Below are 18,238 nucleotides of genomic sequence, written 5' to 3'. Positions count from 1 at the left end.
TGTGTTAAATGTTTAATGTTATCTATACATGATCTCTGAAGAATTGAAACCTTGAAGGAATAATTCTGTCATTCCAAACTCATATTATTTGCTTTCTTCTGTGAAATGTTCAAGATTGTACTTGCTGTTCTTTTTCACATAATGAAAGTAAATGGAAAGCCAGAATGTCAAGATTTATTATGTCAAAAAAAAACAAACAAACATAAAATATATTCCATTATATTCCAATATATTCTATATTACAAATTTTCTGAAGGTGTTATGAAACGTAACTTTTGTATTTTCATTTTTTTCTTGTGCATTTTGTATTTATTCTTGTCATTTTATAGTTCAACAGCCCACATTAACTTTTATGTTAAATAGTGTCTTGCACATTCTTTTTTGTTTTTGTGATCTACGGAAGAAAGAAATCAATATGCATTTGGAACAACATCAGACTGAGTACATGATGACAATTGTATTTTTTTAATGGACAGACTATTCCTATCCACAAACTTTAAAATATGTTAAATAATCCCCATCCAGTCATGCTTTGCAGGAATCTTGAACATTCACAGAGGCATAATGGGACTAGAAAATAACACAACAGGAGCAAGAATGCACTAAATGGTGAAAATTTTAACCATCTAAGCAACACTTAAGGCTCACTGCCAGCAATAGAAAACGCCCCACTTTGTACAACCACTCAGTATTGCAACAGATAAATCAATATAGAGGGTTAATGGACAGGGTACAAAGAGTGAGAGAAAGAGAGGATGGAGACAAAGTAACTATGGTATAGAAAAGATGATGGAAAAAAGGAGGTGGGGAGAGACAAGCAATGAAAGACATCCAAAGAGAGAGAGAGGAGGAGAGTTTGTGGTGGCACACTGTTGCATGTTACACAAAACTAACAGATCTCTATAGTAACGGGGCTTTGTGTTAAGACTTCCTCTTCCTGTCCTAAGAAAATGTCATCAGCAGACACAAGGCGACACTGATCATGTCCACATCAGTGATTCTTTCGAGGCTACGCTTAAAAAAATGCTCATAAACAAAGCATACTGTCAAAGAGGAACTACCCTATGACAAAGAGGTTTTTTTAAGAAACATTAAACCAAACTAACGGTGCTGCTCTGTTTCTTTAAAACCATCAACCAGGAAAAGAAAAAAGTGCATCATCTATGACAATGAGCGATCATGCATCTAACTCACCTCCCAGCCCTCTATGTGTGACTGTAATATCTCAAGAGCCTCTAGTTTCTCCATCTGTCGCTTGGTCTCGTTGATGTTGCAGCACACGGCCTTCATGGCCTGCAGGGCCTCCTCTACTGCGGGGTAATCTGAATTCTTCTTAGGGGTCCTCTTCAAAAGTTCCTGAAGGACAAACAGCAGGTACATGCCTGTGTTACACAGCTACACATCAACTATCTGCTGATATGCTTCAGATACTGTGCACAAGGGGCTATAAAGGAGTGTGTCAAGTCAACAGTAAATCAAAATTGACCCCATTTTACGATCTTACTCCCAAGAAAGACAATGACTTTGTAATTATAAATGTACACCATCGTTCCCCAACAGTTCAAATTTTTTTTTTTAAACAACTTTCCTTTCCTCTGATACCATCAAGGCCACACGGGCTACTGGATAATGTTAACCAATAGCTAAACAGTAAAAAATCTTAACAGTTTTTCCTCATTCATTTGGAAATGTCACATTAATGAAGTAAAATGTCTTGCAAATGTAATTTCATGTCTAGTTTTAGGTTTGTTTGTTTGTTCTGAATGTTGCAAAGTAGTATATATAGAAGAAATAATCAACTCATAATGCACTTGCTTGTAAATGGCCATAGTGGAAAAAAGGGAAGCTGTACCTTCAGTAGCAAAGGGTATTTACAGATCCTCTGAATGGGAGAGAGGAGATACCCCTCAAGAGGAACATCTGTGCTCTTCTTTCCTCCTAACAACATGAGATGCTGAAAAAAACAAACACATGATCGGATTTGCACAACATCCCATTAAACTGATTCATGTTGAGAATACAGTGAGTTTCCATAGAAAGCATTGAAAGGCACACTCTCACATCCTGGTTTGTACAGTACAATAAGTTTGCGTATCACTTTCACTTCAAATTTTGGAGATAAGTGTATTTCCTGTGATGAACTGGTCTAGCCACTAATGTTCATTTGAAATGATCACTAATGAAATCTGTTGCAGGGCTTCATATGTGAAACTGATCTTTGCCAGGACGGTCACAGAATGTGTGAGGGATTTTCATCAGAAAATGATGTAATAAAATAGACTGGACTTTTTGAAAAGGAAAGGTGCTTACCAGCAGGAAAGTCCGTACGTGAGGGATCTTGTTAAGCTCCATCAGTAGTCTGAGTGCTTTCTCATGGTTACTACAGTACTCGCCATACACAGAGAAACGGTCCCTCTGCAGTGGAGAGAGGAGAGACAAAACACTTCAAAACACTCGCTAGTCAAATTTTATCTTGTTTTTTTTAAGACCCTCCAAACAGATTTATATCATTCTTTTGTTAGAAAGGAGGTATATTTTTGAATATTCCAATTTATATATATCTCATGTTCAGGCCCTCTGATCCACCCACAAAATTTTGTCCTAGGCCCTAAGCTCAGATAAACTGGGAAATACAAAACATATAATAAACATTTTAATACATTTTACATAGCTCAATACACCTCCTCCTTTAACCATTCTCTCAAATACTGAGCTGCGAAGTGACATAGGTGGGAGATTTCAGGTAGTGAAACTGCTAGAGAAGCAACAAGGCGCTGTCATTTTGCCCTACATTATTCGAAACAACACAGGAAGTGAAATCAAAGTGCATAGGTTTTGCCTGAAAGCCACACCTTCTCTGTGGGGTGCAAAGCTAGGTGGAAATAGGAAGTTCTAAGCTAAAAAAGAAAAGTAACTCATCTGCAGACATTTAAAAGTGAGCAATGCACTCTGTTAATGATTAATGATGTGCACCGTTTACTTTTAAGAGTTTAAAGTGGAGTTATTTTTATTAAAGTTTAATCCCAGCATGCAGTTATTAAAAACAAATCTCTACTGCGTTACCATTTAAAAGTTTGGACAGCTAGTTATTCTTTATAATTATTATAAAACAATCAAATACCACAGATGCTTTAAATAAATGCTAGTCCAACTAAACCTTCATAAAAAATTAAATAAATTAATTAAAGTGAGTTGGGTCTGGCTAAAAAAAGTCCAGAGGAACTGTTCATCTGGATCAAATCAGGGCTGAGATGACAGTTTATTAAAGATGCATGTGGTGAGGGTAGGATGTCATTTATTCGAGCTCCACAGGAATAGTCAGAGTAGGCACTGTAACCTTGACGGAGACGCTGTGAATCCTGACGGATGAGGGTGCTTGAGGCATCCTGACAGAGCAGGAAACTGATACTGGGATTCCATAGGCACTGTGTGGTTGGAGAGCAGTTGTGTTTTCCTCTTTTCTTTCTCCTTTCACCCTCTTCATTTGTCTGTGCATGCTGTCTATATGAAGATCTGTGTGTTTTCTATATATGTTTGTGTGTACATGTCTAGAGAGGGTTTGGCATTTGCATTAATGTGTATGCAGTGTGTGTGTGTGTCAGTACTCTGGTTGGGCCCCTCAGGGCTCCAGACCTCAGCACCTGTAATGAGAGAGTTTGGCAGCATCACACAACCTCATCCATGAACGAGGCGAACATCTGTCCTGGCATATGCTTTATAGCACCGTTCATCCAAAAAACACACCCACATACACATTGCGTCCAATTAAGAGGAAATTCACTCCAGTTTGAGGTTAAAACCTCAGAATGTTTCAGTGAACTTGGTCGAAGGTCACATGCTGATGCCAAACCCAAAATGGCTTCTTGTGAGAACCATAGAAAGAGTTAATGTGCCAGAATTAATATGCATGGCTGACAGCCAACACTAAGAAATGAATTAAATCACTGTTCAAATCACAAATCATCATCATTAACATATTTCCAGAGAGGGAAAGTATTTTAATTTATACAGAACTGTTTAAATGGATAAAGAAGCTAGAATTGTAGACAGCTATTTAGACAGCAATGCTTCCATATAGTTGCAACTTTAATGCATGCGAAAAATCTGAATATTCCATTTAGTTTTTTTAAATGTAATATCCCCAAAATTTTAATACAAATAAAATAGTAACCCAGATAGTATCATATCAAGCCTTTCAGAAACTGACAAATGTAACAAACCAACTGACTGAAAATGGATCAAGATCAGGTGTATTGTTTTCTTGATGCGTCATGCAGTGATTTTGGACTGAGATCCAAAATAAAGTGGAGCAGACAGACCTTCTACTAAACCCCTAGAGCTGCTAACTAACATCATTGAATACATTTTTTAGAAAGACCACAGGGAGGGCAGGTAGTCTCTGGGCTGATAGTATTTTGAGAGAATGGAGGAGGTGAATGCATACAGATCTAGGATACTGGGAATGACCCCACACTGGGATGGATTTGCATGACTAAAAAGCCCAAAAATCTAATCAGAAAAGCACTAGTTCAAATATGATTTAAAATGCAATCTCATGGACTCACAAACTTGAGGAACACGTGTCCAAGAGAATGGTGTGCTTGGGGTTCAGGCTGCAAACTGGCATCCAGAGTGTAAAGAAACTCACTATGGACTTCCAAAATGGACTCAATGTTGGAAAACAAGATCTGCGTGAAAGGAAGAGATCATTTAAAATATATATTTAATCTAATACAGTAACATTTTAAGTGTCCAAATATTTTGGAGCCTCTGTATATTTTCTAAATAATAATAATGCATGTAAATGTAGTGTGGGTGTTAATGTTTTGTTTTTTTACCTTGACCTGCTCTGGAGTGAGACATTGTTGGTTTTCTGCAGTCTGCCTTATTCTCTGGAGAAAAGCCTGTTGATTTACAAAAATAGAGAGACACAGGAAAAAAAAGTTAGTGTTCACACAAGGAATCACAGCGGTGTGAAATAAAGGTGGGGCAGATTTGTATGGTCGCCACACTTATGTTAATGCTTCAAAGTTGTAACACTTCCTGTAGGTTTACACCCTCCCTCTGCCTGTAACTCTGACTAGAGACTAAACATTCACCTTCAGTGACAAACACACACGTGAAGCCAAACTCCACATACTGCACTGTCTACTGGAGATGGGAGAGTAAACACAAGTATCATAGACAAATTTTCAGAGGCTTTACAAAGAGATCTTAACAGCAATTTACCCTGCTGTGCATACAGACTATGTCCTAAAACTGTAAGGACGGGAGGCCTTCTACACAAACATGCACACAAAACAAACATAAATCTCAAAGTAATGATTTATATCTGCATTTACCGCATGTAAATACAGCAAAACTCATAATAAACGTTCAGGCATGATCAGTGGAGGACTGCAAATCTTCAGGCTACACTGCACATACATATAAACTGCTGTTTCTCAACATTTTGACTCCAGGGCCCCCATTATCAACAACAATATGACCTTTCCAGTTTTTTGTTATTTACTGGATAAGAATTAAGGGCAAATTTTTTAAAATATTTTGTACTAACAATTTCTACCCAGTAAAATATATATATTCATTATAAAAATGCACATGGAGTTATAAGATTTAATTAAATTTACATGACTTTTCCATGAGTGGGAACACTGATTCTTTAAAAAATTAATAAATAAATGTTGCGGGGGTGAATTAAAATAAGAAAAATCCGAATTTTTAGTTGTTTTAACATAATTGAAGTACTTTTCAGTCATTTTGAAGCCCCCCTGAGAGTTTGCTGAGGCCCCTAGTGGGCCCCGGCTCCCTGAGAACCACTGATATATCCACATTTAGACTGACTTAGTGAGTAAACAGTATATTTGGTGAACTGTAGACAGGCACATTATCCATAATCTTCATTCAGCTTGCTGAGAAGCAGATACAAACAGAAGCAGAGGGTTGAGAGAGAATTATAAATATCTTGATCACTGATTTGCACAGTTTTAGAAGAGTCTCCCCTGGAGAAAGACAGTCTGCCACTCACTGACTGTTTCTAATTCTGGCTCTGTAAAACACTTCTCATCAGCAGCGGCAACAGCGGCAATGAGGTGATCTGCTAACAGTGCGCTCGACTCACTCCGCCCCAGTGTCTGTTAAATTACCTGTCACTCCGGCTATTGTCTCCGACGGTCTCCCACAGCAACACCACACAGCTAAAGACTTATCCTGAGCGGTTTCACCTTTGCCACCTCTGCTATTGTTGTTTTTCTCATTCCATCTTTCTCTTTGATTCTTTTATTAGCATGTGAGGTGATTTTGTGCATCAGCATAGGGCTGATTGTTTTGGTAGAAAAATCTCTCATCGCCAGTCTCCATCATCCCTCTCTCATGGATTTTAAAGGGGAACAAAACATTAAATGCACGCTATGACGCCTCTTTTTCCTTTACCACATAACAGGAAGAAAAGTTGGCTAATGAGAAGCACTCGCTGTATCTCCTTCTGGCATTCTTCTGATAATGACAGACTAACTCTCGGTCACACTTCTGCGTCTCTGGAAGACATTTAGGATGGCAGCTAATGCTCCTAAGAGTGATTGTTTGTAGAAACTCTCCAACACATTTAGCTGTAAACATCATGTAAAATCATATGCTTGCACTCAAGAAATGCTCAATTCAACTTAAAGGGAGAGTTTTGTCATTTATCTACTTCTACTGTTGCAAACCTCTATGACTTTCTATTTCCTGTAAAACAAAAACGATATTTTTTTGAAGAAAGGGTTTATTGTCTATACATTGTTTTGGACCCCATTGACTTTCATTGTATGGACAAAAGCAGTCTTAACATTTGTCAAAATATCTCCTTTTGTGTTCTTCAGAAAAAAGAAAGTCATACAGGTTTGGAATGACATGGTTTAATGTTTAGCTAGTCAGATTTCCCAAAAGGGACCTGAACACACTTGTAACTGACACTTAGTGTAATATGGGTAGTGATGATGGTGGTCCTGTTGTTCATTGCAGTTCCTGGCGGCAATGTGAGGGGCCAGTCCCTCAGGCGTGTGCTAAATTAATCTCTCATATGGCCCATCCACAGTAATCCATAAAATGGTCATCCATGTGACTCAGCCCGAGGGGCTGGTGGAGTTATAGACATCTCCAAACCGCCACACAAACAGAACGAAGGGCGTGAAGAGTAAAAGGAGTGTTTGCACAACATGAATGGAGTTTATGGAAAAGATTTCTAAATATAAAAAAAAATTAAAAATGAATACTTGTTTCCTAAACCCCACCCCCAAACTCATGCCATTGGTTGAGTCAATGCTGCTTTGTTGGGATGGTCATGACGCTCAGCAAACAATTTTAATAGTAGGGTTACATATAGCTGTCTCTATAAGCTGGGATATGTAAACATTTTTACATTGAAAAAAGGCACACTTCATTCACCTTGACGAGTTTGAGAGTTTCCTCCCTAGGCTTGATTTGGCCCTTCTCTGGCCTTTCCCTGCATCACTCTCATGCTTACGTCAAAAAAAAAAAATCATGTAAATAAACAAATACGACAAGGCTGCGTTGTGATTCCATGGCAACAGTAACCGTTTCTCTGGGCAACGGAGAGTGTGAAGTCAGCAGCAGAGGATGACAGGTGCAACCGGGGGCATGTGTGCGAAATGAAAAATGAATTAATTCATTCCGATTCAAAGAAGCACTGAGCTAATGAAATATTGCACATCAACCTTTACAAGCAATTTTGTTGTGACTTCAATCTCTTTCAGTAATCAGATGATCCTGCGTTTCATTTCAGCTCAATAAAAAGAAGTGCTGGAACAAAACTAAATGAGGAGAGGACAGAACTCTCAAATGGAAACTTCAATTGTGTGAGGGCTTCAGACATTACAGATGCAACTGACACAGAGGCGAGTGAGGAAAACGCTTAATTGCAAAAAATCTGAAAATCTATCTATAGTCTATAGGCAAACTGACAAATTGTAAGCACTCTGATGGGGTTTACATATCTGAAGACTGTGACTGTCTGTTCTGTCCAGCTGGTAAGAGGGACAGGGGAATAGAGTTACACACAGTAGAATAGCCACAGGCTATTAGATGTAGAAGAGCATGAATGTGTCCATATGTCCCCACAAAGGAAACAAGCTGTTCGCTGACTCTTTTTCCCCCTCAATGAAATGCTTTGCCAGGAAACAGACATTATAATTTTGCCACCTGCAACACAGGGTGACCTTAACCAAACACTGACACTAATTCAATGACAGGAGCGAGACCTTGGCCTCTTGTATTTCAGGAAGGAAAAGGCAGAACAAACCTTTTCCGTAACAAAAAGGCTGCTGTTTCCCACACACAATACATCAACACTGTTCATTGTTTAGATGCTTTTCCTTTAAATTAGCATGTTATCAAACAATGATTGCCATTATTGAGATAGAAGGGTAAAAAAAAAAAAAAAAAAAAAAGACTCGGAAGCTTGCACAGCCTTTCACCCTTGTATTGAGGATGGACTACTGCCAAAAACAATATACCGCATGGAAACTGTGAAGTAATACTTGCACGCATAAACACTCACAGAGCACTGAATATGCACTCATTAGTGGATCTGAGAAACCACAGCCATGTATGATGTCCAGCCGCAGTTTTTAACACCACACAGTATACAAATTCCAGTAAGCCCCTTTAAAATGCATGTGCCTGGACAGAATATCAATGTAAAGTAAATGTACTTGTGGTGACATTATACGGCCTGTAGTCATGGCAATATCTTTCACAGCAGTCCATTCTATAATGTGTACATTCATTAAAGGAATATATAAGAAGCTCTATCGACAGCATCTGTGGCAAATCATTTCCCCATAAACATTCTTAAGTGTATTTCAGTACATTTTGTTTTGTTTGTTTCCACAATTTGGGAACAAGTCAGTGGAATTTAACTTTAATGCCTTAAGTTTAACATAAACCCATAAGATTTGTTCAAAACTGGTTCATTAAAACGTCAATTTTCTTAATTCTATCTCTCACTATGATAAATCCAGAATTGGAACAAAAGTCTATTTTGTTGGTCTGGAACTTAAATCGTGTCACAACAAACACAGTTTGTTCACACTGACATAAAAACTTAGCAATAAGTAACCATATTCAGTATAAGGAAATAGTTTTTTTAAGTGCAGTAATTGCCCCTGGAATTAATTAATTAAAAAATTTATTTATTTATATTTATTTTTATTTTATTTTTAAATATGAAGATTTATCTCAAATTAATCTTACATTTAATCTTAAAATAAAATCACAATTTTATCTTCAATTTAACTAAATCTCAGTATGAACAACTTACACATTTCCATGAAAAAAAAATTTAGCAAAACAATCAACAATATTTGCTATGATGACAGTGACTAATCACTACAGTGTCTGCATCAAACTAAACTAGAAAAACCTAGAACAATAAAAAAATGAAACAATGAAAATGAACAAGTGGAATGCATCCACTGTTAAAAACATTAAAGCAGGAATTCACCGTGCGGGGCATTTGTGGCCATTTTTAAATGGCCCATCTAAGGTATTTAGATACTTTGGATGACATTTTTAGACACTGATTCCAACCCACAGCGTTAAATGTAAAAACAAAATCTTACAAACTGAACCCTTCAGATGCAACTTAACAACTGAGGTGCAGATATAACCAGCAGCAGTTCAGTTCCAACAATGGCACATGGGCAGATCTTAGAGCTGAGAGGAGGACATGAGTGAAAACCATTCACTTTGGTCCAGCACATCTCTGTCTTCAAGAGCCTGAAGAGCCATTTCTGTCATACTTGCTTGCTCCTGGAGGAGTCAGACACCGAACAGCGATGGGCCACTCTAATGACCTCCTTTACGGCCTCTCTCACAGATGAGAGTCTTTCATTATCATGCAAACAGACACACCACTTAGTCCCTCTCTGATAAACAAACACCACTGCAACTCAATTAGCCAATATTAGCAATGCCAATGTACTGCCTTCTGCCAGTAGCCAGTACGGATAAATAAAAATGTATTATTGCTTATGTTTGAAATAGCGCTTGCAATGTGCTTAACTTGACCTTCCATTTCCAGTGTGCGAGATGAACAGGAAGTAATAACTGGGATGTTTCACTCTCTTAACACATTATTTCATCAGAATACCAAATGTTAGGAGAAAATTTCAAGAAGATATTTGCATTACTGCAATATGTGATGAGGTCATGTGACAAACCTTTTTATGTAATAATCTAGACTGTTTGAAATGTTTACAGGGCCCTATGATTCCTACGATTTCACAGACAGAATTGTGGAATCCGGTCATAAAAACGGAATTTACTGTATAATGCTGAATGTCAAGGAATTTGCCTAATTTCAGATGGATAAATCAAGAGTAGGTCAGTGCACTCAAAATGCAATGTGGACTATTGTCTGTGAATATTAAGCCGCATATAACATTTAAATATGAATATTGCATGTTCTGCGTGTCTCAGTGTGAATGAATGGTGCAGAGACGCGGTTTTGTTTAATACACACATACTGAAGCATGCGTGACGTTTGCTGTGTTTTCAGCCTTTGCTGCCTCAATATAGGAGTGCATGACCATATGAATATAAAATAAACTGTAAAATGCTCATGTAGTGACTCTCATGGCAACAGAGATTAAGTAAAACTATCATCATATATACAAACAGAACCCTAAAGGTTTTGACGGCAACCCGTCAAAAAAACAGGATATATTTAGCAGAAGAATGTAAATACAAACAATATTAAAAAAAAAAAAGAAATAAAAGAAATGTATAATATTTTTATATAAAATCAATTAATTAGAGATGCTTTTGATTGTTAATATTTAATGAAACCATTAGAATTAAATGGAAAACAGAATTTGGTAAAAAATAAAATTGAATTTGAGAAAAAATAACATTTCATAGGGCCTTAAAAATGTAATTTTTGTTAAACTTTTAATAAACTGCTGTTTAATATTGTAGCCAAGTTTCAGGATTTCAATTAATTAAACATGCTTTTTGATAATTAAAAAAAATAAAAGTAAAATATCTAACTAAAAGTCTAGTAAAATTAAAATGGAAAAAAACAGAATACAGAAAAATTTTAAATGGTAAAAAACAGAATTTGGAAAAAAAAAAAATAGAATCTGGGAAAAAATAAACCGGATTTCTTAGGGCCCCATGTTTATCCGCCTTATTTTTCCCGTCAGAGCGGGCGCAGCCATTTGTAAATTGAATGTGTCTGGCTTCTGGTGTCATCCGCTTCTAGCTATTTTTAGCTTTACAAAACCACTCGTTTTGCTGCTTGATATTGCAAATTGGTGAGTCTTACCATATTATTTTAATGTATTATCTTAATTATGAACACACTGGTTTGTAGTGAAAGCAGTTTTACTGTTTACTGCACTTAGTTATTCTTCTCGTTATTTCTCTACGGCGGCTTATGAACCGGAAGTCTCGCACATTCACAGAAAATGGCTTACTTCCGCATTGAAGAATAAGATGGCTAGTGGAATAATGGCTGCTGTTTCAGTATTCTAAAAACAGTATGAGGTATAAAGTGTATACCGCAGTATACTTAAGTTAATATTTTCATTCTGAACATAGGCAATTTGTAAAACAGCTAGCTAATATTGAAATATGTACGTTCTGTTTTAAGAGTCTTCAGGAAAGATGATCTGGTTTTCACTTTCCACTGATTAGTAAATGCTGAGTGCAATTAGGAAATGAGAACCTTCCTCTAAAAATATAACCTTTTTAAAGAAAGAACACCCCCGAAATCAGAGCAAGGGATGAACTGAGGTGATACTTGTGAGGAAGGGGGAAATAAAATTGAGTTCTCTTTACGAAAAACAAAAAGAGGAAGGATATGACTCTAGATAGGAAATGGTGCGGTGTGAAGAAGCTTTGTGTGGTCAGTGCAGAGAAATAAGGCCACATGCATGCCAGTGCGCTGCTAAAACAGAGAAACAACTTGAGGCAGTGTGGATGAATCTGGGCTCTGATAAACACAGAAGTGTATCTCAGACTTGCAAATCCATTCGACATACTCACTGAGGTAGCGTTCAGGCCCAAAGACTTCAATCCTTTAGGAAATAGTGTGTTTGCAGCCATTCTTGAAGTGAGGGAAGTGAAGCCTCTGATCAGAGAGCAACAAAATATCATTTTACAGAGTAAAACATTGTGAATACACACAATTATGCTGAAAAAGGTGAAAGTTTGATTGATGTACTTTACTGTCTCACATCGCTGGAGATCTAACCCACCAGCCGTGCTGAATTTCGGAGTGACAGAAGGTCAGACATGGGCAACAAGCCTTCTGTTTGATGTGAAGCAGTCAGGCAAAGATGGTCAGACAGTAAGGTGGACCAAACCAGACTGGCCATATGCTGTCATGGACTTCAACCTCTCCCAACAGGACTGAGGGTCAAGAGCCTGCTGCCACCACTTCTGCCACCAGCAGACGTCGAGACTAGCACTGTTCTAGTTGACCTAGCAGCGCCAGGCCACAGACGGTGAAAGAAAGTGTGGTGGACAATCAACGTGTCCTGGGATATCAATTAGAATATCATTGAAAGCCACATCATGTAATGTCAGATGCTTTCCTGTTAAAAATTACCTTGGTTCATTTACTTTACAGCAAGACAGTGGGTAGTCCAGACACTGAGCTATTTGATTTCTAGAATATTCTCGTGTGTTACTAAGATCCTGTTTTTTAACCACATGCACGTACATAAAAGCACGTGAAGTCGGTCACACAGGGCAAATACAGGGGCACTCTATTGAAATAAAGGACAAGTCTGGCTATTGCAACATGCTCTTTTCAAACCTCTGGTTGTGAAACTAGGGTAAACTCAGCAATTTCTTTAAATGAGACGGCCCCTCCAAATTATTGACTAAAACAAGGCATAACATTTGGGATTGTTAGCTTTGTACCTACCAATGTGTTGATAATAAAAAAATAAAATAAATAAATAAATAAAATTAAAAAATTAAAAATAAAAATAAAAAATAAAAATAAATGTCAACAGCTGTGACCCCATTTTATGTAAGAATCTGTCAGATTCCGATCAAAATCAGCCAGAAAACATTGGTCCGGGTGAGCCTAAATTGCTTAACACCATAAGGGAAGCTACAGATCAGGAAAAAAAGCGGAAACGCAAAAGCATTAAGGCACACTTCTAAGCCTTCACTGTAGCATGTGATTCCTACTAATCGAACAAAGAAACAGAAGTGAGACATTTGAAAAACAGTGATGTGCTGTTTTTACAGGCACTACACAGAACAGAAATGTACAGATGCAATTTCTGAACTTACAAACCTAAAGCCTATAGGTCACATAATATAATTAATTAATCAAATAATATCAAATATATTTTAAATATATAATCAAATTATATTTTGTTAATTTAATCTTTCAAATAAAATGTAAAAATTTAAAGAAGTCATGAACTACCTGTTTTTTTTATTTTATTTTGTACTGTTCTCGGAGGTTCATTTATAATGTTATCAAGATTTTTACATCAAAAAACATCATAATTTAGAAGTAACAGGCTATTTTCTGTCCTGTTTTTTCAGAACGCTCTATTTGAATAGGTGTGGCGGATTGTAGACTCGGAAGTAAACGCCCACTGCTAAAGACTGGCTAACACTTGTGTATGTTTGACAGTCTACATCCTTCACAGATGGATGCACAAACACTCAGTACATATCAAACGATCTGTTTAACAGACAAAGCAATAGTGACTACGTAATAAAAACTGTTATTCACACGGTTACTCACGACATTACTGTCAGATCCAATATAGTCGGCACAACATTGTCTTTTATTTTTTTGAAAATCCCACATCTAATTGTGCCTTGTTTGTAAACAAATCCATGGTAAAATGAAGTGAACAAAAAAAAGTTCTTACTGACGCAGTCTGGAATTTCATTAAAAATAAAGTTCATTCACTCTTTCCTAACGTTTGGATCAGAAGGAAGGCAATGCAAATACTGTTTTTCCCACAACTTGGCACTGCACAGTGTCTTCTTGATATTTTGGTTTCATGCATAGACCTGCACATTCACCTCTCTCGTAAACACTATGCGCAAATCGGTGGGCAGGGCTAAACAGACAGTGATGTCAATCTTCTTCTGCGGAGGCGGGGTTTATCCACACTATTACATCATAGAGTAAAACATTCCACAATCTGTCGTTTTGAGAGACTGCCTTCAATATAAGCTGTTTTTAGAGTAATGACAAAGTTTTGAGTTCTGAAACTTACATGATGTTTTTATAGTACAATGCCCTTTTATATGTCAAAAGATCAAAAGAATTTAGATTTCTCAGTTCATGGCCCCTTTAAGGAGGATAAGGCCTATATAAAATAGTGTGAATTCAGGTAAATTGGGCCACTTTTTGACTTTTAAAACACATGGGCAAATTTACCTGAATTAAGCTCAGTATGGAATGTAGCTGCTGGTTTACAGTTTTTAATATCAGATGTTTACACTAAAAAGCTAGCACCAAAGTAAACAATGTCTTACACTACTACTAAGGGGCTGAGATGATATAAATGTCATGTCAAAGTTCTTTCTCTGTCAGGGTACGACTACTGTGTATTGACACATCAAACAAGAATGTTTCACATTTACACACATTTTCACATTTGCAACCACAAATCATGTCCAGTGAATGTAAATATAGCATTCCCTGAATATTAGCAATACTGTTTCCAATAACAACTCATCATTGTATGAATAAATAAAAAAAGTTCTTAATTCAAAGTATAGTATTTTTAGACTAGTGTCACAGAAAACTAAATGTGATTACTCAGCGTTCAGGCGGAAACAGACAGCAGACATTTCTGCAGACACGTTCCTAACAGTCAATTTGCCTGATAGTTGCTTTCATTCAGCAGTAATTCTACAGCAGCAACAATGAGGAGGAGTTTCAAATGCACAACAATAAAGTGAACTCAGGCATTCTGGAAAAACTAGGACAGTTTGAAGGAAATACAATGCACAATCAAAAGTCTGAAATAATCTGAATGTTCAGGATTCAGCGGACTACACAACTCTCACATGTACAGTAAAGTCAATAACTGAAATGACGGCATAACCAACCACCTTACTTTACAATGTGAAACACCAACTCTGTAATTTCATGCATTTCAGAATGGATTGGGATATTCAGTGGCCCATCAGGAATTGATTGGATTGTGAAAAGTGGGCGTTGCATACCAGAATAGAGTCAGGTCAAATGTGTGTTTAATAAAACAATGTCTAAATGTCAACATTATCCATTGGCCTGTGCAATGTACTTGACATCAGCGGAAAAAGAAAGTCATTTCAGAAGAAGAACATTACAAAGACGACAAACAACTTTTCTCTCTGGAGTAACATGTACTGCTGAATCACTCGCAAAAGCCCAGGAACACGTAATGAAAGTAAATGTGGTCAATTTTGATTACAACATCACTCTGAGGGCTGAAGGTGCCTGATGAAACAAACTCATCCAGTCTGATATTATGGGTACTGCTAAGTGACAGGATATTGTTAACCTATAGGATGTCCACTCTGCCTTTGTCCAGGACATCCTTGGACATTAATTCACCCAGTCTTCCTCAAGTTAAATGTCTCAGCACATGTCAGGACTAACAGCATCCTGCCTAAAGTTGATTTTCCCGCTTTAAACAAACAGTGGTGTTTACTTGCTGGTACTTTAGCATTCAATGAACAGTAAAGGGTCACAGAAGAACCCCTGAGGTTCTCCAAATCACACATTTGTCCTCTTTCTCCAGTGCAAGTGAGGGGAATCTTTACAACCCGAACTGGTTCCCACAACGTGAGCAACAGCAAAACGTACTGAATCCGATGCTCACGCTTCCTGTGAATGCCCAGCTAAAAACACACCCCGGCCCTTCCAAAGGGCCCTTTCATTGCTCTCTGTGAGAATCTGCCTCGCTGCAAAAGGGTATGAAGTAGTTTTGGATGCAAGGAAGGGGCCATTTTGGCCGGCATGGCGTGAAATCGAATAAATAAACCAAGAGGGAAGGGGGGAGAGAGAGGGAAAAAAATCCTCTCTTTGTGGCCGCAACCCAGCTAATGGAGACAAAGAGCCCAGTAGCAGGAGGATGAGGTTTGAAAGAGGGGATCCAAGCTCGGCCCTCTTTCTTCGTGACTCTGATTCCCCATCACCCCTCAAGCAGCGGCTGCTGCAACAAAGTCCTCTTTGAGTTCTGCCCCCTGTCCCGCACTTCCGCTATGAGGGGCTTCAAAGTTCACGGCTGTTTGAGCTGCTCACAGGGGTGGAAACAAGCCATGGCACCACAGGACAGTGGAGACACAGAAAAAAATGAGGATGACAAGGGAAGAGACACTCATAACTGATACACTGAGCAAGACTACGCTACATAACCTAATGGCAATCTGGACAAGGCCTGATTAAGATGACTTTCCAAAGTAGATTCTCTGAGGAAATTGTGAGTGGTGCTTGCCTAGGATCTTCTGGGTTGTTGCTAGGATGGTCTGGGTAGTTAGTAGGTGGCTGCTTACTGTTCCAAGTTAAAAATGCCTACCCCATAAGACTGTATGATACTCTGGTTCTTAAATATGGTTTTGATCTACCTTTTAATGTAATGAGATTTTTCAACCTGTTTTCTCATCTGCCAAGCAAAAATAATTGAAGATATGCTTCCAATGTGAGGTAGATGTCTACATCGCATTGCTGCAAAATGGCCCCATTCACAAGAAAACCCCTGTCTGTGACACCAGCACATCATTAAGAAGCTTGAGCATACTGAAAATCCAACACTGGTTGACCGTTGGACAGTAATGCTACAAAGGCTTGGTGCTGACATGTGGTAGTCCAGATAAGATCTCAGTCCAGATTGGATTGGCCATCTGGAAGGCATTTGGGCTCATCTCCATGGAAGAGCGATTGAGCACATGGAAAGGTGCCATGAGAGCCAGGGGTTCATTCAACACAGGGGGGAAAGGACAGAGTGGACCCTGAGCTGGCCTATACGACAACAACAGACAGCAATCATTATCACTTCACATAGAGAGACACTTGCATGAGTACTCAAACAAACACATACAGTTTAATTACCTTTGGAGTGTAGTGACGCATAATGGGATTTCTTTGGCCGTGAACAACCACAGCAGCTTACCTTGTCATTTAGCACAGGCTTATATGCGTGTGTGCGTATCATCTAATTTCCTGATGTGTCATTCCTCCTTCCCTCTAGAATAATGGATTCAATATCACTGCAGCAGCACACTCAGCCCAAAAGCCACAAAGTGTATCATCATCATTGCATTATTACTTCATTAGAGTCAAATTACAAATGCACGATTTCTGTCATTTCTTCACTGATTATCATCCTAACAGTGGCTTTGGTGGCTGGACAAGACTTTTCCATCTCACCACAGGAAATAAAGCCACAAGATGACAAAACATCGGATGCTTTACATCAGCTGTAGGGTTATGACAGATTGAAGTACAGATTGAATGAGTTCTAAGTGGATACAAAAATGACAGTTCACACTCATGCCATATGACTGATATGATTCAATATTTTAAATAATCTTCATTTAGATTTTTTCCACACACTCAGTTATAAGCTCCAAAAATAACTTTCAATTAGCAAGAATTTCTAGATTCTAGGCCTTTTGATTACATATAGTATCTTTACATGGGGAACAGACCCAAATTTAAGCCATTGTTCACTCATTAATTTGCAAACAAATGGTTCTTCTAATTTAGAAACCTGAACGATTTGTTCACAAATTGGACTTATCCAGATTTAAATGCACTTGAACTCATTGACACAACAGCCCTGTTTACACTTGGTATTAATATGCATTTTTGTCAATCCAATCACAAGTGGACAGCACTAAATCCAAGTGTGTATGGGGTCTAAAACCATTTGAACTTTTTCACTTTCAGAGGTTTTCTTTCACAGTATAGACACTCTTGTGACTGAATGTGTTTGAACACAAAAGTCTATTCTCCGCCTACTGATCTGATACATAATTTTGTGGGATGTGTTGTGAGAAGTCCGATACACAGCTTTTAAATTCTTACATTTTTAAATTAAGAATCAGTAAACATTATGGCAATGAATTCCAATAAGTTACTTCAGTTAAGTTCTCTAATAAATCTTATTTAGTTACCTAAATGAATGGCCTGACTTTTTAAGCAAGCATTAGATCAAGCTAACCGGACTAATTCCATCTTCAAGTGTTCTTTAGGACT

At 37.8% G+C, this 18,238-nt stretch overlaps 1 protein-coding gene across 2 annotated transcripts in view; it reads right to left on the bottom strand.

Annotated features, from left to right (window-relative positions):
- The window catches only part of prex1 (phosphatidylinositol-3,4,5-trisphosphate-dependent Rac exchange factor 1), a 69,783-nt gene that overhangs the window by 43,906 nt on the left and 7,639 nt on the right, over positions 1–18,238 (bottom strand). Inside the window, exons 1-6 of one of the 2 annotated variants that reach the window (XM_058784765.1) lie at positions 12,049–12,129; positions 4,839–4,904; positions 4,566–4,688; positions 2,311–2,415; positions 1,853–1,954; positions 1,195–1,356 (exon numbers count right to left, since the gene is read on the bottom strand). In XM_058784765.1, the coding sequence (XP_058640748.1) occupies positions 1,195–1,356; positions 1,853–1,954; positions 2,311–2,415; positions 4,566–4,688; positions 4,839–4,904; positions 12,049–12,108 (618 nt within the window). In that variant the 5' untranslated portion in view covers positions 12,109–12,129. Of the gene's footprint in view, positions 1–1,194; positions 1,357–1,852; positions 1,955–2,310; positions 2,416–4,565; positions 4,689–4,838; positions 4,905–12,048; positions 12,130–18,238 lie in introns of those variants that run through there. The other variant, XM_058784764.1, reaches the window with a different exon arrangement.

Source organism: Onychostoma macrolepis, chromosome 08 (genome assembly GCF_012432095.1).
Source record: "Onychostoma macrolepis isolate SWU-2019 chromosome 08, ASM1243209v1, whole genome shotgun sequence".
Classification (NCBI taxonomy): Eukaryota; Metazoa; Chordata; class Actinopteri; order Cypriniformes; family Cyprinidae; genus Onychostoma; species Onychostoma macrolepis.
Note: the sequence above shows the minus strand (reverse complement) of the source record. Positions and strands in the feature narration are given on the sequence as shown.